The following is a 25,256-nucleotide window of genomic DNA, read 5'->3' as shown; positions in this document are numbered from 1 at the left end:
GTCAGCAGGTGGTCTCTCAACCACTGCGCCACCAGGGAAGCCCAGCAAGGCTGTTTTATACAATTTTTCTAGAAAAGCATTTCAAGAAAGACTACATCTTTGTAAACTTAGAATTATTTTCCTTGATAGCTTTTTGTAAGTGGTAAATTAAACACAAAATGGTGACGTTTTTATACAGAAGACACAGGTGAGTAAAATACTTCTCTGGTCTTCAAGAAATTCTTTTTCTTAGGGACTATAATAAAATAAATGAAACTATTTGGTCAAGCCCTGAGAAATTAAAAATCAATTGTAGCCCATAGATTCACCTCATATTCATAAAATACTTATTAGGGTTTGTCATTTTCAGAAATGTCAACTAACTGTAACGATAATTCCATTTAATGCCATAAATGGCGTTCAAATAATGAAACATATACCCTGAAATTTTTAGGTAATGTGGTGAAGTATAGCCATTGCTAAAATTTCTTTATCATATTTTGTCTTCTAGACTAGCTCCCATTTAAAGTAAATTTTCTTCTTAGGGAAACAAACTCCCTTAAATTATAGTTGAGTGTGAAATTAAATTTGGTAATCTGTGGAAGCCAAGTGTGAAATTAGTTTATAAAATGAATGTGTGCTGTGCTCTTAAGGTAATGGATTTTTAAGTCTTTAGACTCCGAAAATCTTTGCAAGACTGTACAGCAGCAGTGATCAACATCAGGGTCACGTTAGATTAGGAATGTTGCCCATACTAATATCTTTGATAACACTAGTTTAGAAGAACTGGAGAAAGTATCATATTAAGGTATCATTTTAATGCAGACATTTTATGAGACATCTTTGCTGATTGATGCCTAATGGGGCTGACTCCTGAATGCTGATTAATGCCAAAGCTCACAAGTCCCAGCCCTGTATAGAGCCTCTTAATTTTGCACTGAGAGAAACACTGAAGCATGTTTGAGGCTTATTAAAATTTATTCAGCAGACATTACTGGGTATTGTTTCACGGTTTCACCTGTGAAACCGTTCTCTCATAGGTGACATTAATTTCTTACCTATTCTGTGCCAGTCCCCTATGGTCCATACTTTAAAATGTATTAATCTTTCTATAATCTTACGTACATTCTTTATTCAGAGTTCCTCCCATCTCCGCAGGACATAGTACAAACACTTTGTCCTTGGATTTAAGGCCTCAGCAGTCTGACACCTTCCCAGTTCTGGCTCTGGTTACTTTCCAGCACAGGTCTTCTGCTCTAGACAGTCCCTTACTCTACTCACGTCACCTATAAAGTACCAATCTTCCCATGTATAAAATAGGAATAATATCACTAGATTGTTGTGAAAATTTAACAAACACCTGTGCCAAGTTGTTATTCGGTACAGAATTGTAGCAGTTACATTATCTTATAGTCCCTTTATCCTCAGCCCCAATCATACTTACTACCCGCACTCAAATTTTAGTGGAATAGGTAAATGAATGGTGGCATAAATGGTGTTTTCATACAGTTACTAAAGGGGTTTGTGTATACATATGTATTTATATACACATGATTATTATATTTGCTTGTTTAGTTTTATATGATTTCAACTAACTTTTTGAAAAACACGTGCAAATAAACAATTAAGATAACCTTAATGACTAAAGTTTAAATAGGTAAATTAGATACAAAGTGATACTTTGAGCGTTACTTCTAAATTACCAGATTTGGGGTAGTTTTTTTTCCCCCTCTTTTACTTAGAGCGTAAAGCTGTATTACACTATATACTAATGGCACTTTTATAAGTTTCACATGTTAGGTGTTTTTCTTTCAAAGCATTTTTGAATAGGTATTATGTCCTAGGCACTGTGGATAATGGTTTCATAGATGTCATCTTAATTCGTTACATGTATACCACCTATAAGACTACAGACTACAGACTACTGAGAGCAGGAACCATGCTCTATTTATTGCCATATCCATTGTACTTTATACTTTACATAGTGCAGTCTTGTTACTGACTTCCTATATGATTATTGAGATGAATGAATAAATTTCAGAGAGATACTGTGGAAAATACTTGTTTTATAAAAGTACTAAGTAGCCACTAGACCACAAATATTTGCAAGTAAATTTTTGTTTTTGTCACTAGGTGGCATTCAAAGATTAATCTCACAATATAATGTACCATTATAAATTTACATTCATTTTTCTGAGTAGTCTTTTCCTTTTTGGTGAACATTTGGGAGACTTGCATTACTTGATCCAGTTTTTGGTACCTACCTACTTCACCTTTTCCTTTATTCTTCTCACTACCTGGCAATAGGTAATTATTATTGTTAATTTACTGAGTCTGATTTTGAAAGTATAATAATAGCAAGCTTATTTTATCCTTTGTAAAATTTTCTACTCTTAGGAGTTGTGTGGTGTTATTTTAAAATATCTGTAAGTCATAAGGGGATTAACACAATTTGGCTGTCAAATAATAGAATCACAAATGGAGGACGCTGTCGGATTTTTAGCCATATCATCAAACTAGTTTCCTTTGCCTAAGCAGACTAGAAAATGTTTAACTGTGTTACTTGTTAATATTTAGGAAGTGTTGTAGAACTAACTCCTTAGCTAAATTTTAGTTGTTACTCTTTATTTTGTGGAAACTCTTACAGTTCACATTTTAGGAAGTGTATGTTTACTTATATTGTGGGTGGTTTAGTCATTTGTAAATACATTAATGTATTTACTTATATTGTGGGTGGTTTAGTCATTTGTAAATACATTAATGTAAATTTATTTTTTCCTTATATTGTATTTACTTATATTGTGGGTGGTTTAGTCATTTGTAAATACATTAATGTAAATTTATTTTTTCCTTATATTGTATTTACTTATATTGTGGGTGGTTTAGTCATTTGTAAATACATTAATGTAAATTTATTTTTTACTTATATTTACTTATATTGTGGGTGGTTTAGTCATTTGTAAATACATTAATGTAAATTTATTTTTTCCAGCTTTATGAAGATATAATTGACATGTGACATTGTAAGTTTAAGTTGTACAATGCAGTAATTTGACACACATATGTATTTGTGAAATGTTTACCACAATAAAGTTAGTAAACACATCCTTCACCTCACATAATAACCATTTTGTTTTGTTGTTATGATGAGAGCATTAAAGCTCTACTCTTATATCAACTTTCAAGTACACAGTACAGTATGATTAACTGCAGTCACCATGCTGTACATTAGATCCCCAGAACTTACTCATCTTATGCCTAAAAGTTTGTACCCTTTAACCAACATCTCCTCATGTCCCCTACCCCTCAACTCCTGGCTACCTCCTTTCTGTTCTTTGTTTCTTTGAGTTTGATGTTTTCAGATTATTTGTATAAGGGAGATCATACAGTATTTGTCTTTCTCTGTCTGATGTATTTCAAGATAGTGTAATTTTTAAAGTAGATAGAATCTGCCTTACCATTTATTTACTTTTGGTCATTTTTTTTTTAAGGACAAATAGTATGGTGTAATATTGCTATATGTCATCTTCAACTAACTAAAGATATCTAAGCATTCTCATACCTATTTTACAAAATTAGTTATACAGAATTTAAATTATAATATGGGAATAAAGCAAACATTAAGGTTTATATTTTCTTTACTATTTAGTACTAAAATAAGGGGATTTATTTTTCCTTCTTTTCTCCTAAAATTTGGTTATTTAGGTAAGGGTCATCACTTCTCCTTTGATTAAAGTATTAAGAGGTTAAAAAAATTTTTTTCAGTTACAGATTCAGGAAAAATTATTCAACTGTGAAGTTTCACAACTTGGATAAATTTGTTAATTAAAATGAACACTTAAGTATAAAAGCACAATGACTGCATATAGATCCAGTGGCTAAAGAAATGTGTTTTTAAGAAAACTTTTTACTGCAATTCTGGCTTAAGGTCATTTTCTAACAATTCCCTTTATTACACAGATTTTATATGTTATTATTGTGTTTTAAAATAATTAACCTTTGGTTTCATTAAATTAACATGTTATAAAGCTACATTAAAATGCTATGTTAAAAATTATATTTTCTTTCAGAATATAATCTAAAGAATTACCGTGTTTATTATAATTCAGAAGTATAAATATCTGTTTTTTCCATAGGTTGTTTTAAGTTTACCAGTAAAAAATTAAAACCACTCCCTGTTCTTGTATGATCTTTTTAAAGTGTATATATTATTAATATGTATAAATCCCAATAAAATATGATTTTGTTTTATGCAAAAATTACTGCATTTACCATTGTATTTATATTATATATTTATACTAGCTATGCTGCAAATGGGTATCTTTAGAGGAAAAAACTACTAATGTTATGCTCTTTGTGATTTTGGTAATGACAGTATACAAAATCACAACAAAGAGGGATAGAATCAGCAATATTATGTTTTGATTGTGGTGCAGTCACATTTAAAACTGTCAGTAATGTTGTCACATAAAATGAAACCAAAATTTAAAAGAAGCAAAATGAAGAAGAAAAATTAATGAATACCAAAATGTTTATAATACTATATGGAATTAAATTCAAATGGGAAAACTAATCAAATGACATAATAATAAGTAAAGTTTGGGAATATAGCATTTCTAATGTACTGTTCTCAATTAAATGAGGCAGGACTGATTTTTAATTAATTGGAGAAACATCATATCCAATAATTGTGCTTACCTTCTTTTAAATACAGCATAATGATGTATTTTAAAAACTTAACTTTCAACAAAATGGTCTTTGATGTAATGTTTATATTCAACTTTAACGCATTAGTTTAACTTTTGTTATATTTTTGATTTGCAGATTGCTCTGGGAACAGTTACTAATGTGGAAGAAGCAGTGAAGTGGATAAGTTACACTTATCTTTATGTACGGATGAGAGCAAATCCATTAGTGTATGGCATCAGTCACAAGGCTTATCAGGTAGAAAACTCATTTACTAAAAAAAAGTCAGACCTCCTTTTTAGTTCTGTAATCCTTTCATGATATGAGGATAAATATTTGCTACTTCTGCTCATCTGAAAAGATTTAGGTACCTGGAAGAAAAACAAAGAGCTTTAATCTTTTTTAGAAAATACTAAGGAAAATTAAATTTGTCCCTGGTAATTATTTCACTTTCTTTATACATCTTTTCCACTGATCTTTATGTTATTATCAAGTTACTGCTCAGATAAGTTTCCATTTGATATTAGTATCTTGCTATTTTTTTAACTATATTTTTTAAATTTAGTTTTTAGAATAAACCAGACATGAGGAAACTTAGAAACCACTTTTAATGATAGGCTTATATTATATACAGTATATTCTTCTTATCAAGTCCTTCTAAGCCTTTGTTCCTAAATTAAAAGATAGCATTAATGAGTTACTATCTTAACAGTTTGGAGGCTGGATCAGTTCTGCTGTGCACACAGACTGAGAATCAGATGCATGTGGTCACAGCTCTTCCTATAAACTTCACAGCTCTGTGGTCCACATAGCTTACAGATTGTCTTTTCTTTAAACTCTGCTTTATACCCTGTAAATGCTTCCTAATTACAGGTAAAATCCAGTTGTTGTCTAATGAAAATACGATTTCACCACCATCATATCGATATTCATTAGTGTTAAATCAAAATTAGCAAAGAAGTTGAATTTAACTTGGAATTATAGTTTTCCTCTATTTACTAATAATGATAATTTTGTGTGTGTGTGTGTGTTCCATTTTGTATCAAAGCAGTTGCCTATCTTTTTTTTATCTTTCCTTTTCATATACGGTAACTTTGACCATGGGAAAATGGAAACTTAAGATTTAGGAGGGAAAAAAAAGAAGAAAAATAGCAGCAGCAACTAGTTATGAAGCTGTTCATCTGAAATCATTTGGTTTTTATACTTAGGTTTACTGTAGATGGGGGAATTCAGCTACCTTTATTCTTCTCAGTTAAAATCTGTGCTAATCTTCAAATGGATATCTTTTACAACCAGATCGCTCTCAGTTATAAAATGTAGGTGTATTGTAACCTGTACCTTTATAAATTTTAAAGAATAAGGCACTAGCTATTCTTCCCCATTTTTTTTTGAGGTACGTGGGCCTCTCACTGTTGTGGCCTCTCCCGTTGCGGAGCATAGGCTCCAGACGCGCAGGCTCAGCGGCCATGGCTCACGGGCCCAGCCGCTCCGTGGCATGTGGGATCTTCCCAGACTAGGACACGAACCCGTGTCCCCTGCATCGGCAGGCGGACTCTCAACCACTGCGCCGCCAGGGAAGCCCGGCACTAGCTATTCTTATTACAAATGTGGGTTTTGTGAAAAGAGTCAATGGCACTATGAAAATATTCTGAAGGGGTAAAGGAAGACCAAACACAACATGTATTTTTTCATGGGCTAAGGCATATCAAATCTTGGGACAAGATAAACACATCAATTGATTTTTGTTTACATACCAGGTTAATATTGGAAGTCATTTTTTTAATAATTTTCTAGTGTAAAAAGTGGCTTTTTTCCTTTCTGAGATACAAAGTTTTATAACCTTCACAGTTCAGAGAATCTTACCTTCTTATTTTTTTGACCTAAGTGTTTTTATTTTATTACTCAGAAAGAATGTGTAGCCACAAGACTCATGTGAATTAACACAGATCATGTAGTTTAATTCTTTTTAATGGTTTAATAATATGTGATTAATAAAATGGTTTCATAAGATGAGCCTGAAATATACAGTATGTTACCTACAGAAAATATTTAAGACTTTTTGTATTTGCTAATGTGACTGGATTCCATCTTATTTCCCTACAGTTGATTTTCCTTTGTCTCATTATGATTTGCTCATTTATTTTAGCTATATTTGATGCATGAATAAGCTGCCATAAAAATCTAAGTTAGAACAAGTGGTAGGAGTATTAACTCATTAATTGATTCCTAAAGTATTTTATACTTCCCCCTCCCCCCTTTAAAGGTCATACTTCACTTTATAGCTATAAATATATACATATATTTATATACACACACACACATCATAGTAACAGGAGTGTTTGTTAATATCTTGTGTTAAATGTCCTTTCTGCTTAGAAAAATACTGTAATAATTTCTAAACTATTCAGAAATTCATTGTCAAATTGATTTTACTCTTTGCTTCTATTACCATTATAGGCAGAATGGGTTTTCCCATCAACAGTTATAAAAACTGCTAGAACACTAAAACCATGCTTTTGAAAGGATGACTTTTAATTTATTTTTGTATACCTTTATTTGAACGGAGGAGAACATTCTCACTATCATTTCTCTAAATAGGACTGTGGTTTGATATTTTTAAATTCTTATTTATTTTAGTGTGGGAGGGAGAAAGCAGTGATTTTTTTTTCATGTATCTAATTCCTAATCCTTATTAATCTTAACGATTATAAGACTATACAGGAATTTTAGATTCTAAAATATTACTATCTGAAGATAATATACAGATTAATAATGTTAGTTAATTTTAAAGCTTTCTTTACTTAATGGAATAAAGTATTTTCTAATTATGTCCTATCTTTTAAAAAAATGCATTCTTTTAAAATTATAATAAAAAATTTATACTAACTAAAGCATCAACAGAAAATTTTAATTTCCATAACAGGTATACATTTGCAAATGACGACTCTCTGAAGAATTATTCAAGTGTTTTTTTTTTTCCTGTAGATTGACCCAACATTAGCAAAGCATCGAGAACAGTTGGTCATTGAAGTTGGACGGAAACTAGACAAAGCTCGGATGATTCGTTTTGAGGAACGAACTGGATATTTTTCCTCAACTGATTTGGGTAGAACTGCCAGCCACTACTATATTAAATACAGCACTATTGAGGTAGTATACTGAGTGGAACAAACAGAATAATATGTTTGTCTTTACATGCAAATACTTTCTAGACTTCAAAATATAGTATTCATGCAAAATAACAAAAGCTACTAATAGAACAAAATGCATTTGACTTTTATGAATTCAACAACATACACTCAGTAAAGATAAGAAAAAAAATAGAACTATAAATATTCAGGACCCTCTTGCCATCCCGTTCAATGAGTATATCCCAAGCAGTAGACGCACCCAAACCTAAAACCATTGAGCACATTGGTGAGACCTCTGGAATGAGTGCCTGAACGATTTAAAGTGGAGTCTGATGGCTTAATGATATCCATGAATAAAAAGTTGAAAAATTAATTGCAAGTTATTGAGAAACACTGACGAAAAAGAATTATAAAAACTAATGAAAATATCAGGGCACTGAGCTGTACTATTTGGATAATTGAAGAGATTTTTCAAAGGTAATTTTTACTACACAGTTGTATCCTTGCCTGTTACCTTTTAATGTAATCTTATGTAAGGTAGGGAGCCACTCTAATATCTACATTTTAAAGAATATATACTTGTCTTCGTGTGTATTTCTATACCTACGTATATACCTTCACATGTTAATACATGAGAAAACTTAATAGTGATTACCTGTGAGGAGAGGACTTAAATTTGAAGGGAGTTGGATTAAGGTGAATTTTTACTTTTTACTCTTTTTATAGAGAGAAAGTTTGATTTTTTTTATGTTCATTTTTATTTTTGTTCTTAAAATTGTTTTTTAAATGTAAAAGTAAAAGAAATCACTAAGATGAAATTTCTTCAGAAATATGAACACCAAGGCCTATATGAAATCTGTTTTGTACTTATTTAACATGTGCTTATTATGCAGATAACATGTTTCAGAAAACATTTTCACATGCATAATAGCTTTTCCTCATCTTGCCGCACATAAATCTTGTGTTTGTACAGCACTTTAGGTTTCTTCAAAGTCTTTTAACATATATTACTCACAACCGTGATCTGGTAGTTCCTCAAACCAAAACATTTTCCCTCTCCCTCTGTTGCTGCCATCACCTACTCATGTCAACTCATTTTGTCCATTAAGTTACCTTTCTCATTTGTCCACTTGGTAGTGTGTTGCTGCCAAACTACATCTTAAGCCTGTTTGCAGCTCTCTTTCAGGGACTGTAGCCTTTCTTCAGCTTTGTTTTGATTCTTTTTCTTTCCAGTTTCCTGAATTTCTGTATGCCCTAACTAGCACTGTTGTGATATATTTGCCAGAATCTTAAGTTACTTATTTTTAGTTATTCCTCTCTGAATTTTATGTGATATATGATCAGCTTTAAGTTGATGAATGGTGCAGATTTACATATGCCCATGCTGAAAATGAGCCAAGACAAGAATGTTATGCTGAACATTGTTTTAGATATCTGTTGTAAGTTTCATTAACTGATTTTATAGATCTTTTTGCTTCTAAAGGTCTTCTCTAGCTAATTTTGTTTGGGGAATGTTTTTTAGTCTTTGATAAATTTGACGATGTTTAAAATGATGATTTTGGAACAGTATGCTACAGACATTATAACTGCATATTCTAGGGCTCAGATGTTCTCTTAGAATGTGTGATTTATAGTCACATTTTTAATTTAAAATATTTTACTGGACCTTCTATGTTAATCAAATATAACACTTACTTTGGTAGACCTTCAATGAATTCTTTGATGCTCACAAAACAGAAAGTGATATTTTTGCTATAGTCTCCAAAGCTGAAGAATTTGATCAAATCAAGGTAAGATTACTTGAAGCTTAAATCAAATGCATATAACACATATGTGTTGATTCATTTATAAAAGTTCATAATTAATTGTTATTCCTGATACAATATAAGCTGTATGACACTTCACATTTTGAGTACCAGCAATGTTCTTCCATTTATCAACAATGTCCACTATCCTAGATTTTGATAGTATGTCATACCTGACCTCATTCTTTGCTCTCTACTGCAAATCAAACATAATTTAAATAGGTTTTGCAGTAATGAAACTAGCAGAGAATATAGTGTGTAGATTTTGGTTTATTTGCAATATAAGGTTCACTGAAGAAAATATAAAGGACATGCATGATTCAAACTTAGATTTGAATATTTCTGTACCCATATTATAATTTAATCTTATTAACAGTGAAAACTTTAATACTTTGAATCATAGTACTTCACAGCTTTAAGCTATGAATGCCTTATACCATATACAAATATATGACTGTAATGGATGCGTTTGAAGATAATTCAAGTTTGCCCTAATCCATTTGGGCAGAGGTTTTACTCTGGTCAAATAAAAAATGAAATCTCATCAGTTGAAGGATGGTGAGGTCAGAAGACTTAATTTTTGTGACATATCAAATTTGTATATGTCAATGGCAGTTTTAATATTGGTGATGAATAATAAAATGTAGTCTTATCAGCATCAAGATAGTTTTTCATTGTATTTTATTAGCTACCTATGAAAAGATTGCTATTATTTTAGTATACAAAAGGAAACTTGAGCTATCACAGATGGAAACTTTTAGAAAACATGCAATGTGGTTTAATTTCAATATAAAAAATTTAAATAAATCAGCCCAAATAATCCTATAAAAACATTGATTCTTCCAGGTCAGAGAAGAGGAAATAGAGGAGTTAGATGCCTTATTAAACAACTTCTGTGAACTCTCAGCTCCTGGAGGTGTAGAGAACAGTTATGGGAAAATAAACATCCTACTACAAACTTATATCAGCCGAGGGGAGGTGGACAGTTTCTCCCTTATATCAGATTCTGCATACGTTGCACAGGTAAGAATATTACTCCCTTCCTGTTTTCCTTGGTTACTTTTAGAGATTCAAGGAATTAATTCATGCTATACTATGAATGTATTGCATTGTGACATGCTGTCAAATTACCATTTTATCTTAGAACTGGTTCTGTTTAATTTGTACATTTTTTATGCCATCTATGCTGTTAGATCAGGAACAGGGGTGGGATTTGGTGGTTGGTTTGGCTTTTATTGATGTTGCTATTATTTACATTTTAGAGTTTTAAAATATCAATATCTGATTTTTTTCTGTTTTAAATGATAAAGTTCACATCTTTTACTTAGGAAGGGCAATAGTACAAGAATATTTCAAGTGAAAAGAAAAGATTGTGGAACCTTTGTAGCATTCCCCAGATGTTAGAAATATAAACAGTTGTTTTTAACCATTAAACAAGGCTTAATAAATATACCCCATACCATATATTAAGTATGATATATCTTTTATAAAAAAGGTAATCTTTCTTTCCTACTGTTGATACTTACAAATTGAGTACTGAAGGAAAATTAATCCGTAAATTACAGCTCATTAAATGTTTAAGTTTTTTAAATTACTGTAGTATAAAATGTTGTAATATTTATGTTTTTAATATTCAAGCCTTTATATGATATAAAGTAGATTTTGTTTTCAGTATTTACCTTTCAAATGAGAGGTTTTCCTTCTAGGTGTACTTTTTTAAAAGATATTTTTTATTTATCAAGAATACTTTTTAAATTATTTTTATTGAGTAATGCCTCCTCTAGGTTAAGGAGAAATAAAAGGTTAATCTTATTTTAAATATAGAAAATATTCCGCTGTGTATTTTATGTTTGTAATTTTGCTCAAAGACTTAATATAGAAAGAGTATGTTTGTGTTAAATGAATTATTATTGTTATTTTTTTTTTTTTTTTTGCGGTACGCGGGCCTCTCACTGCTGTGGCCTCTCCCGCTGCGGAGCACAGGCTCCGAACGCGCAGGCTCAGCGGCCATGGCTCACGGGCCTAGCCGCTGCGCGGCATGTGGGATCCTCCCGGACCGGGGCACGAACCCGTGTCCCCTGTATCGGTAGGCGGACTCCCAACCACTGCGCCACCAGGGAAGCCCCTAAATGAATTATTATTAACAGCTATGAATACCCCAGAGTGCTTTGAAATAACTGTAAACATGAAATATTTGCAAACATAAACCAAGATATATTGGTAAACAGTTTGAATGAATGCAGTAATTTAATCAAAGTAACCAAGAAACCAGGTGATGATTTCATATATTATATAAAGTAAATGTGGATGTGGTGAAAACATTTTTTTTTTATTTTTCATTTTGGAACACATATGTTTGTGCCATAGAAAAATACATATATTCTCAAAAACCTAAAGCCTCTATAAGGAACCATTGTTTTTAAAGTCTTTTGTTTTATGTTTTTCTGAAAAATAATATAATATTGTCGTTTTATTTTATCTAATGATTTTATATTGCAATAGTTAATGATTTAACTAAAAGGTAAAGCTTTACTGTGTTCTGGATGAACAATCTGGCCACATTTCTGTTTGATTCAAGATTATGAAGATATCATCAGAGACTGATTTACGAATTGCTTTACAATATAAAACTTACAGTTTCTTCATGATTGGTACCCAGAAAGTCAGTCTCAAAAGATTGAGGATATATCTATAAGAATCCCTTTTTTAAAAAAAAAGCTATTATGGGTTTATCATTCTTGAATATGTTAGGTAAATTATTGTTGATTTTTTTGGGGGGGTTGGTTTTGTTTTGGTTTTGTGTGTGGTTTTTTTTTTAGTTTTAGCCATCAGTAGTTCCACAAGCACTCTCTCAGCTCTGTAAATTGGTACTTCCTTGTATATTTCTGAAACTTTATTCTCTCAGCCCTTAAGATAAATCCTTAGCTCAGATATTCTATGATTTTATAAAGGGGCCTATATTTATCTTCTACATGTTTAGAGATTTTGATCATTATTCCCATGTAATTTATATCATTTCAGATAAAATGTCCTGTTGGTATCTTCTCACATGGGATTTCTCTTTCCATTTCTTTTAGCTTTTGGGGAACAACTATAGGTTCTGAAATATAAAAACATACTTTCAAACAGTTGAGAAAATTAGCCTGGCAATTTTTTTAGAAGAGCAACTGAGCATGCTATAGGAAGATCTATTTGATAGCTATAAAAATCAAAATATTCATTTTACGTATCATTTTCTGGGCCTAATAAGAGATATCCCGTCAATTTTTAACAGGTGTTACAGCTATCCCCATACGTCAAATACCATTTGTTCTTAAATTTCTAATACTGAAACAAAGTAGTCGAATTTATCTAAAGATGAATAACACTTTTTATGTAAAATATAAAACCAAAGTCCTTAATTCTTATGATCATTTTTCACCTCATAATTCAAGCCGGATCATCTGTTTGCTATTTAAAATCTTACTCTTTTCCATCTCTTTTTATGATTTTGATCAGATTTAACATTCTTCATTTTCAAATACAGATGTAATGACATATTTTTATTTTTTATTTATCAAGAATACTTTTTATTTTTATTGAGTAATGCCTCCTCTAGGCTAAGGAGAAATAAAAGGTTAATCTTATTTTAAACATAGAAAATAGATATTGTAAGGTGTCTCTAAACTCATGATTTTAAAAATAATCTTCCATAAAACAGTCTGCAAAGTTAACGATAGAGGGAAGGAAGAAAAACAAACTACAGAGATGTGAAAAAAGGCTTCAGTCATTGTAACTTTCTGTATGTCTACTAATGAAGTGATCCTCAGATCACTGAATTTAGAATTTTGGAGTTAAGTTTGGCATTGTTTAGTTCTGACTTTCAATAGATACTCTGACACCAACTCTCCTGGTCAAATTATTAACCTCACCAAACTTTAGTATCTTCATCTATAAAATCATAATAACAAGACCAGTCAAATGCAGTTGTCATAAAAATTAAATGAGATAATATATGCAAAGCGGTAAGCATACTGCTTGGTTTATACAGGAGCCATTAATATGGGTTAGTTGCACTCATCAGTATTTCTTTGTTGCTCTTCTCTCACTAATTGTTCTCTCTGACTGGACCCCAAAGCCTTCCTTATTTCTCTAAATAGCTTTATAAATTTAATCATTCCACTATATACCCAAGGGCATCCTTTGCTGTCTCTTAGATTCTAAAATGGCCTCAGCACCTTCCCAAATACTTTGTATTTTTTTTTTGTCTCTTCCTACTTCATTCTTGTTTAGGGGGTGTGAGGTGGAGCTTCCTAAGGACTGGGAAATAAAGCTACTCTTGGAGAGTTAAACAGGATAACATCCACATATAAAGGATATGATTATTCTTGTGTAGAAGTAATAAAGATAATTAGGGTTATATGAGGATAGATGTTGCCCACAATTAAAGGATGCAGCTAGACATACTTTTGAAACTGAGTCAGAATAATAAATTTATTGACAAATTTAAAATTACATTGGACCTAACCACCATTCCCCCTTTTCATTCTTCAGAACGCAGCTAGAATTGTCCGTGCTCTTTTTGAAATTGCTCTGAGGAAACGTTGGCCTGCCATGACCTATAGGCTCCTGAATCTTAGTAAAGTCATCGACAAGAGGCTCTGGGGTTGGGCTAGCCCTTTGAGACAATTTTCAGTCTTACCACCACACATTCTAACAAGATTAGAAGAAAAAAATCTTACTGTGGATAAGCTGAAAGACATGAGGAAAGATGAAATAGGTAAGAAGGAAGCAAAAATGTTTTAATGTACTGTTTCATGCAGTTAAAATATTTCACTTGATGTAAAAAAAAAGTATTGTGAATTTCCACATTACTAATGATGAACTTTTACCATTTTTATGAAATTTCTTTTACATTGATCTAAACTCAGGCAAAAGTCTCTCTAAATTTTATTAAGTTACTCAATAGAATTAGCAGTTAAAATGGAGTTTAGATTGTCACACCCTTGAGTATTTTACAGATAGAATCTTAGCTACAAATGATGAGAATTAGTCAGTGAGGCTTATTCTCAATTTATTTCTTTTGTTCATTTCATTTCATCGTCTTTGTTATGTATATCAGCAGTATTACAGCAAAAAAGTATGTCAACATTAAACCCTACATTTCTTCAGTTTCTAAATGAGCTTCATCATTACACATGTATAGATCTTTAAACATAGTTGGTATCGGTGTGTAAATAGTATTTGGTCTTCTATGTTTTTCACATAATATTGAAAAATTATCCCTACATACATTGCCATGCACCTTAACATTCTGTTGGACAAACATTGATTAGGTAATATTTCAGATTCTGAATAGAATAGACATTACACATGAAGGGAGTCAGGCTGAGGAGAAATAGAGGGACCTGGTGAAAGGTTCGTAGATGTGTAGAGAGGCTGAGATAGTTATTTCCCTTGTATAATAAGAAGAATACTTCTCAGATGGAATGGAAAAGGGGAGGCATCAATAAAAATAGAGAGAAATTGAGAATACAAACTAGGAAGTTGAGATTATTCACCTTGGGTAACATAAATATTTTATTAAAATAAGGAAAATCACTTTAGATTTTCAAACTTTGGTGAACATAAAACATTTTGATTTACTTGTAAATATGCTTTAAAAAATTATATTATGAAGCACCAAGACATACAAGAAATATTGATACTATAAGATAGAATCTATTTCCGCTTAGTCGCTTGGCCTGGAGTAGGAAAATGTTTAGTCACATCTGTTTGTGACCCTCACCCCCACCCTGGTGCCTCCATTTGTATCTGTATTTCAGAATCTGATCATTTATGAAAATATGTATAAGTGGTTAATTTTGTGCTGGACTGGCCATATTTTATATTTTTATCTTTGTTTTCTGGAAATGGTATGGATAAGTTAGTTATGTTTGATTAGTAAAGCATTTTCCATCATGGTTATAGAGTTCTGAAATAGGCCTTGAATAAATTAATGACTGTTTTCACAAAATACTGAATATTTCTGTAATGAGTCTTAAACTGGCTAGGAGAAAAGTGGAACTGTTTATAGTACTTTAAACACTATCAAGTCTCAGTAATTTTAAGAACCCTATTAATAGCTGAAAAAACCTTGATACTGGTTTACAGAGCTATGAATTGCTAATTCAAGTTAACTATTACAAAATATTCAAACATGCCAGGTCAAGAATGTCAGCTATTCTACATAGCAAATCATAAAACAAGCAATAAAAGCACCTTCTCTGAAATCCCATTTACAAGTCAGATTATATTGCTTTTTTTCTGTCTGGACACATTTCTTCTAAGTGACATTTTCCCTGCAGGTCACATTCTGCATCATGTGAATATTGGGCTCAAGGTCAAACAGTGTGTTCATCAGATTCCTTCTGTTACAATGGAAGCGTCCATTCAGCCCATCACACGGACTGTCCTCCGAGTGACGCTCAGCGTCTGTCCTGACTTCACTTGGAATGATCAGGTAGAAATGGAAAACACCTAAATCTGCATTAAGGAAAAATGTCTGTACTGCAGGTTCAACTACACCTCCTTACGTCTGTCCTCAAGGCATATAGAAAAACCTTTAAAAAGAACATATATCGAAGAATCATTTAAAACATTGTATCAATAGTATTATTTACTCTCATCCTCCAGATAAGCATGTGGTATAATATATTAATAATATGTCAACCAGTGAGACCCCTTCAGAACATTTTAGGAAACCTAAATTTTCACATTGTATAATGGTTTAGTGGATTCAGCTCCATAGGGACTTTGCTTAATTCTATCTTCTTTCATTTTTCTCTATGTGATCTTCATTTTTTCCAGCTCTTCTCACTCTGTCATTTTAACCTACTCAAAATTCAAGATTCTTCATGCTAAAAGGGCCCTTTTAAAATCCTGAGGTTTCTCAAACTATCATTCTCTTCTTTACTATTAGACATGTAGAAAGAGTAATCTGCATTTTCCTCCTGGTCACCTGTTTCCTGCTGAGACTACTTCTTCAGTGATCACCAAAGACTGACTGATTGCCATAATAAATGACTTTTCCTTAGTTATTTTCTTTACTTCTCTGAACATTCAGTCCTATACATTGTCCTTGAAAATGTCCTTCTTTGGCTCCCATCACTTTTCTGTTTCTGTTTTTACCCCTACTTCTGTTCTTTCTTCCAGACCTTAGCTGTTACTATATACTCTGGATCCTCTTCTTATTCAGTCAGTAATTCTTAAGGTCTGTCTTTGCACCAGTTACTGAGCAAAGAGTACAGTAGAAAAGAGATTGTACATACAGGCAAGTACGTGTCAGTCCTTTCATTCAAGAAGCCAGTGGGGGAAGACAAGTAAATCAGTAAATGTAGTATAGCAATGCTTACTTTACATGGTAATTGTAAGGTTCTAGTTAAGTGTAAGTAAATATCTTCTGCATTACCTGACATTGGTACATCTTTAAAATGAATGCATTTTATTCTGTGATGTTACACAACCATAGTCCTAACCCAAATCTACCATTGATCTTAAAGTGTCCTTAAAGTGTCCTAACCATTTATTCCTTCAGTTTCCTCATCTGTAAACATGTATAATAATAATAATTATCTTTCTCCTAGAATTTCTGTGAGGACAAGATGATATAAAATTTTATTTAATATCTTTATAAATATAGAATTTTACATAAAGTATAAAATTACAAGTAGCCATAAACTCATTTCAAGTTTTTATATTTTCAAATGCATAAAAGTTTTATGTTTTTTCATCCTTTTTTCTTGTATCAATATCCATAATAGGAATTCCCTGGCGGTCCAGTGGTTAGGGCTCCGCGCTTCCACTGTTGGGTGCCCAGGTTTAACCCCTGGTCGGGGAACTAAGATCCCACGAGCCACCCAGTGCGGCCAAAAATAAAATAAAATAAAAAGGACCCATAATAAGTCTCCCACAATTTGGTTTAACTCATTGTTAGAATGGAGTACTTAATTGTTCATAGTTGCTTCTATCAGTTAGAATGCTGTTGGCTGCAAGAATAACAAATATGACTTGTCTCAAACTGACTTAAGCAGAAGAAGATATATCATCTTACATAATATGATAGGTCCACAGGTAGAATAGGCCCTGAAGATGATTGAGTCTTCTGTTTAATGATACTCTTCCGGACCCAGGATCTTTCCATCTTTTTGCTCTGCTGATATTGTTGGCTACTTCCCAAATGTTTTCATGCTTCCTTGTTCACATTTAACAGAGAGAGGGAAAAATACCCCACCTGTAGCAGCCCAGAGCATGGGCCAGAACACCTTTTCTTAAGCCTAACTGGGCTGGTATTGGGAACATGCCTACCCCTCACCACAACCTGTTGTAAGGGGGATACCATAAGCTGATTAGTGTATGCTAACCAAAATTATCCTGGGAGGTGGGGTTACCTTCTGAATTACATGAGAGAGGTGTGAGTACTAAACAAGACTAGGCTTTATTAGGAATAAAAAAAGAAAGAGCAATGAGTATACAAAATACAGTATATCTATCCAATGGAATATTGTTTGTTAATAAGAAGGAATGAAGGACTGATGCATGCTATGACATGAACAAAAACATTATGGTAAGTGAAAGAAGCCAGTCTCAAAATCATTTCATATATATGATTCCATTTATATAAAGTGTTCCAAAAAGGCAAATCTATAGAGAAAGAAAGTAGATTGTGGTTGTCCAGGGTTGGAGGTTGGGAGGATGGGGGATAGATAGGTAGGGTACGAGGTTTCTTTGGGGGATGATAAAAATGTCCTAAAATTAGATTACGAAGATGGTCACAAAACTTTGTAAATGTATTAAAACTATTGAACTGTATACTTTAAATGAGTAAACTTTGTTATGTAAATTACATATCAATAAATCTGTTAAAAAGAGAGAGAGGAATGGGTGCTGGGAATACAAACAACAGTATCCCTTACTCGAATTACGGTATATAGTATTAGGATACTATTTTTCTTCCAGGTCCATGGGACAGTAGGAGAACCCTGGTGGATTTGGGTAGAAGATCCTACAAATGATCATATTTATCATTCAGAGAATTTCCTAGTTCTAAAAAAACAGGTAAATATGTATATATGGCTCTATCCTTATTATGTTGCTGTCATTAGGAAGAAAATGTAAACTAAATACTTTCTATTTTTACTTATTTCTCTATAATTTCATAGTGCAATTAAAGCTTTATGTATTATTTTTTATGCTTCTGTTTGGTTTTAAAAGAAAATAGTAATTAAATGTTATAGTATTCATATATTCAAAGTGATTTTCATTTGAGAAATTTAATTATAATCTTTCTAATGGTTTAAGGCATGTCTTCCAGAGGGGTGGGTGGGATAAATAATATTTTTAAAAATTAATAACTTTAGGTGTTACATAAGCACAGTACTAAAAAATATTGAATCACATTGTATAAAAGATATTGTTTTTTAAATTCTCTATAAATTTCAAGAGAAAGACTCAATTTGATGAAAGCTGTCTTTAACTGTGATGCTTCATTCCTAATTTCTCTTTTTATCAAAGAGAAAGCAAGCTAGCTTTAGGCTTGAGTGGACACCCATAGAATTTTATAGCCATATTTTATTTTCATTGCATTTGTGTTCATGATTATCTTCTATTTATGTCAAGTGTTCTGTTATTCCACTTATGGTAGTCAAAGAATTTAAAGAAAACTATTGAGTAAATAATTTGGTAAAAATTAATGAAGTAAAGTACTTGAATGAATGAATTTTGGAAAATTCTGATAATGAGTCAAGTTGATAACCTGTTAATACATGATGATATGCATATGTAAATAATGTAAACTGAGTGTTTTTCCTTCTGTAATATCACGTATCCTCAGAAGGGAACCACCTACAAGTTTCTGAAGTATCTGAATATCTCAGCTATTTAGAAATCCAAGATTTTTTTTTTATCTTTAGTACATACTGCTATAGATACGATTGTTTTTACAAGAGACTAATAAAGCCTTTATGCTACTAGAATAGCCATATTCATTTTAGACTTTATTTCACATTAGGTCATTAGTAAAGAAGCTCAACTGCTGGTGTTTACAATCCCTATTTTTGAGCCTTTGCCTTCTCAATATTACATCCGAGCAGTGTCTGATCGATGGTTAGGAGCTGAGGCTGTATGTATTATTAACTTTCAACATCTGATTCTACCAGAGAGACATCCTCCCCATACAGGTAACATATGGAATAGTAACTTGAATCATTGATTTTTCCAAAATTGTTGTTTTAGCTCATGTTGAAAAGTGTCTATGCTTTAAAGTTGCCTGAATCTGAATAAAAATCCAACCTATTTGTCAATACAGTTTGAAAAGAGACTTTTCAAAATCAGATCAAATGGCAGGCCTTAATATTTTTTTTATTTGAGATCCCAAAACATTAAGACTAGTTCAATTTTTTTAATCTAACAAGCATGAGACTCACTGTTTCTGTATTACTATGCCTTGATCTCTATTTTTACATTATAATTTCTCCACATCGCCTTCCTTTTTCATTGCAAGTGTTGTCATTTTATCTGTGCTCTCTGTGAAACTTTTGAGATATCCTTTTTTCCTTGCATTTATTACTGTTAAACTTACTTTTAGTATGTTAATTTAATTAAAGTGAATTGTAGGGTTTTTTCCTCCATATAGTGTGCTTCTACACCAAAAAGTGCTAATACTAAGGAGTCAGGTTATGGTATTACTACAGAATGGATTCACGTATACTTCGAGTCAGTTTGTGTCTTACAAACAACATATACTCTTTATGTTGGTTCTCTTCTTCCACACTAACATTATAAAAGGGTATGCGGTGATCTGCAGTATCATGTAGCAGTGTTTTTTCATTGTTTTCAGTGTTTGATAGTTGACAAAAATCCATTTAAAATTTTTATAACATGATTGAGTGCCTTTCTATTTTGACTTGTTAAAGAAGCAAATTTTCATGAATAAATATTTATAATGATACTTTTAAGTGGCCTATAAAATATTCTATTTCAAAAATATCTTGAGGCTAATCTATTAACTAATTAGTATATTAAGTTTATTTCTTCTCATTGAGAATTCATAATGGATGAGTAAAGATTTCGAGAGACCCTTAATTTATAGCAAAATGAAAGTCAATTTCTCTTTTCCATATAAGTCTTCCAAAGACAAATTCTTTGTTTTTTCAAAATAAAAATAGTAGTTTTTACTGCTTTCAGTGAACACATTATTTGACAATCTTTTGGGAAAGTAAAGTAGGCATTAATGGGACTTTAATCTTTGTCATTTTTGTACTTTGTTTATTATCTTAGCATATCTTAAAGAGAGATACTTTAAAATACAGCTTAATACCACTTCGATATCTTGACAGAGCAAAACTAAAAAATTGTCAACCTAGAAAAATAATGTGATTGCAGTATCTACTAATCTACTCATTGAAGAGGACCTTTCTGGTTTTCTTTTATCAAATATGCTTTGTGATATCTGGAATCTCAAAATAAAATACATAAAAATGTTTGGTGCTTTCATTTAAAACGTATGCTACCAACATCACTACTGGGTCTCCCTGGCTGCAGTACCTGATTTTAACATGTGTTAACATTATATTTTAATGCTCATTTAATCACTTCTTTGTTGAGTGGCCAAACACGTCACCTTATTTATATAATTGGCTGATTTTCTGACTACATTTTTAAAAGAAATAAATGTACCACCATGACATACCAATTGATATTAAAAATGCATGATGTGGGACTTCCCTGGTGGCGGAGTGGTTGAGAATCCACCTGCCAATGCAGGGGACACGGGTTCGAGCCCTGGTCTGGGAAGATCCCACATGCCGCGTAGCAACTAAGCCCACGCACCACAACTACTGAGGCTGTACTCTAGAGCCTGCGAACCACAACTACTGAGCCCGCGTGCCACAACTACTGAAGCCTGCATGCCTAGAGCCCGTGCTCCACAACAAGGGAAGCCACTGCAGTGAGAAGCCCGCGCACCGCAATGAAGAGTAGCCCCTGCTCGCCGCAACTAGAGAAAGCCCACGCACAGCAATGAAAACCCAACGCAGCCATAAATTAATTAATTAATTAAATTTTTTAAAAAATACGTGATGTAACCTCAATGATGGCTAGTTCTGTTTGGCTCCAAGTATACATATAGGCATCTCACTGAGCTCAAATCAGTCAGGAAAATGTCTTCATCTTTCACAGAAGTAAAGCACCTTAATTTAGCATTGTCAATAAATGCCAAAATATTTATTTTTTTTAGTCTTTATTAAGAATATGTCTATTTTATATTTTTTTAGTCTTTATTAAGAATATGTCTATGCTTTGATTAGCATTGCAAGTTAAGACTTCCTCCCTTCTTGATTTTCAGTGCTACAAAAAATATAGGATATTGTAATCTGGTATAAGAAACATACAGTTCTCAATTACCTGTGTAATAAGAGTAGAGCAATGGAGCAATGATAATATTTTTAAAATTAGCTTTTTTACTTTTAAATACATTTTCTGAGGAGAGAATTCTGCATACTTTCCCATCTGAAACTGTATGATGAAGATCTAACTCAAGATACAAACCACCATGTCCCCTTACTGATTTTTTTTCCCTTCTTACTCAAACTTCAAATGAGTAGAGTCATCTTCCAGGAAGTAATCCTGAGAGTAGCCAACTGATACCTTTCTGGATTATACAAAAATGAAATGACTATCAAGTTCAAGGGTATCTAGGTATAAGTTTATTTCTCGAAATCATTTTTATTTTCTAATCTCCTAGACCTCTAGTCTACATAATGATTTACAATTAAATCTAGTTTCTTTCAAAGTTTGCCCAGCACAGTTCTTATTTACCCAGTCAGGCTATGATTTAAAACTCCCACCCAAGTTTCTTCTTGGAATTATTTTAAGTTCATACTAGTTTGCGTTGGCTAGAACAGCAGTTCACGCGACCATTCTGTTTTGTCAGTTGTCTAACAGATGAACAGTAACTTGTTATTAGTAACCATTCTACTACTGAAGTTTGCAAATGGTTTTCCTTCTTCTACAGATCGGTATAGATTTAGTTTTCTTCTAAAACATGCATATTTTCATTTACCTGTCATTCAAATCACTTTCCTGATTGGAAGAGAAAGATGTATCATTAGCACTGTCTTAGAGGTAGCTACCCCAGAAAAGTTTCCGACATGTCAATATTATAAATGTCATAATGGAAAAAAAGATTGATAACTAGTATGTAGAATTTGTTAATCCTTTTTTCCCTCTAAAGAATTGAGGATTATTATAATTTATTTCTAACAGACAGTATGCAATATTTTGCATATTTTCCAGTTATTGTATGTACCTGTTGAATCTTTTCAGAATTACTGGATCTTCAGCCTTTACCAATCACAGCTTTGGGATGTGACGCATATGAAGCACTATACAATTTTAGCCACTTTAACCCTGTGCAGACACAAATATTTCATACGCTGTATCACACAGACTGTAATGTCCTACTTGGAGCGCCCACTGGATCAGGAAAGACTGTTGCAGCTGAATTAGCCATTTTCAGAGTCTTCAACAGGTACCCTACTTCAAAGGTCAGTTGGAAACAATCACATGCTTACATTCAATTAGAAAGCATAGTTTATAATCTGTAAACTAGCCAGTTCTAAACATACTGGCAGGACTCGGTGAATAGATTTGTCACTCTTGGTAAATTTTCCAGGGGAGCTCAGATCAGTATTAGAATAACTGGCCACAAGAAAATTTATACTAAACTTTGGAGTCCTTTAGTTAGATTTCTAATGTACATATTGATGCTCACATGTCCTTTCCTCATTGTAAGATACCTAATTCATAGCCATATTTTTAAGAAATATAATGATTCATAATCATTAATCATAATCAGATCCTTTGGCTATGAAGGAAATGCTAATACTTTAACATATACAGCTTGATTACACAAGGAAATACAGAGGCAGCTTTTATTCCCCATTTCTCCAAATGGCCATGATATCATTAATGTAAAATAATGTGGCAAGTCAAGTAAGTGTTGATTTTAAGCTTTCTTGAAATATGACGTACTCTCACTTTAGAAACATTATTTTCCAAGAAAGCTAACATTTCCAAGAAATGTTTTAACTTCCTTTTTCAGTGATTTCCAGTTAGTAGCTGTTCTTCCCTACTTAGCTTTACATTTTCCTACTCCTCAGTTTATTACGTGGCGAGTGATTCATTAGGAGGCATACTAACACAACTGCAGAGCTCTGTTCTAAGTTTGAAACATTTTATAAAGGAAAGAATTTTTTTTCAGTGAATAATCTGTATGTAAGTTTGGATTATTAAAGATCGGGAGGGGGGGTTGTTTATTTTTGTTTTTTAAAAGGTTAGAACACCTAAAATGTATGACTGGCATTGGTGTCTTCCATAAAATATGCATTAAAATTTAAACAACCAGATTATTTATCTTTAGAATTTCAAAATTAGTAACTTTTTTCATGAAAGAATTATAACTCAGGTAACTCTTGATCATAAAAACTTCTATTTTCAGTAGAACCTTAATTTTCTCTAGGTAATGTATTATCTCATAGTTTTTTTTTAATTTTTCACATTATGTTAAAAGATAATTTCATTATAAACTACCTAAAGAAAATACAAATGGCGCTTTTAAAAAAATACTTAAAATGTTCTATGTCAGTATTTTTATGATGTGCTATATTCATATCTTACTGTGGATAAGTGTTGTTTAAGTTAATGACTTTTTTCTGTTAATTTAAAATTTTAAGTCTTTCGTTATTAAAAGATACATTTTTTAAACGACAGTTATATTTTGATGAATTTTATCGAGTTTAGCTTTATTTGAAAATGATGTCACTATCTTCATGAGATCTTTTTGCACCCCCATTTTAGGCAGTATATATTGCACCCTTAAAAGCCCTAGTACGTGAAAGAATGGATGATTGGAAAGTTAGAATAGAAGAAAAACTTGGTAAAAAGTAAGTTCTTACTTTTTCAGATGATATGCATTGAATAATCTAAAAGGATCAACCAGTAAAAGATTTGCATAAAACTGTTGAATGCTTTTACAGTGATTTTCATAGTCTTTTTATTTAAAGGTATGGTAGTTAAAATATTATCAATATTCTCATTTGTTTTAAGATTGCAAGTAAACTAAGGGCTTTCATTTTTCACTTTATTTGGCAAGCTAATTTTCTCAAAATGTCTAGACTCAAAAGCAAAAGCAAAATAAGATACATCTCTTTATTTTTCTTTCATATCTTTCAGGGTAACTTCCAAAAACCACTTAGAAGGCATTTTGCATATAAATAATTTACCAAAAATTTAAAAATCATTGAAGAACGTGACTTAAAAAAATTTTACTGTTGACAAGGTTATTTATTATCGTACTGTTTTTAATAGCAAGATTGCATTCTAACCTGAGTGACCAATAAAGCATCACTAAATAAATAATGGCACATTCACACAATGCAAAATATTGTATTACTCTATTAAAAAATGAACTCTATATACTGAAGAAATGATCTTCAGAGATAGTTAAAAAAATGTTTTTAAGTTAAGTACCCCTCTTTTGTTTTTAAAAAATGGTAAAGAATATAAATATGTGGTTCTTTTAGAATGAGAACTGGGTGACTGGAGAATATCCATGTTACAGAGACTATTTACTATATAT

General features: G+C 32.0%; 1 protein-coding gene across 2 annotated transcripts in view; it reads left to right on the top strand.

Annotated features, from left to right (window-relative positions):
• ASCC3 (activating signal cointegrator 1 complex subunit 3) overlaps positions 1 to 25,256 on the top strand; it is a 337,466-nt gene that overhangs the window by 197,146 nt on the left and 115,064 nt on the right. For both annotated transcript variants that reach the window (XM_089921889.1, XM_022553310.3), the window contains 10 exons: positions 4,804 to 4,923; positions 7,651 to 7,815; positions 9,500 to 9,586; positions 10,448 to 10,624; positions 14,135 to 14,360; positions 15,928 to 16,082; positions 18,578 to 18,676; positions 19,629 to 19,797; positions 22,943 to 23,163; positions 24,476 to 24,561. In XM_089921889.1, the coding sequence (XP_089778015.1) occupies positions 4,804 to 4,923; positions 7,651 to 7,815; positions 9,500 to 9,586; positions 10,448 to 10,624; positions 14,135 to 14,360; positions 15,928 to 16,082; positions 18,578 to 18,676; positions 19,629 to 19,797; positions 22,943 to 23,163; positions 24,476 to 24,561 (1,505 nt within the window). The remainder of the gene's footprint in view (positions 1 to 4,803; positions 4,924 to 7,650; positions 7,816 to 9,499; positions 9,587 to 10,447; positions 10,625 to 14,134; positions 14,361 to 15,927; positions 16,083 to 18,577; positions 18,677 to 19,628; positions 19,798 to 22,942; positions 23,164 to 24,475; positions 24,562 to 25,256) is intronic.

The sequence above is a fragment of the Delphinapterus leucas genome, chromosome 12 (genome assembly GCF_059928025.1).
Source record: "Delphinapterus leucas isolate spDelLeu-1000000601 "Yukka" chromosome 12, BTC_Dleu_Yukka2, whole genome shotgun sequence".
NCBI lineage: Eukaryota > Metazoa > Chordata > Mammalia > Artiodactyla > Monodontidae > Delphinapterus > Delphinapterus leucas.
This window is presented reverse-complemented; position numbering and strand designations above follow the sequence as displayed.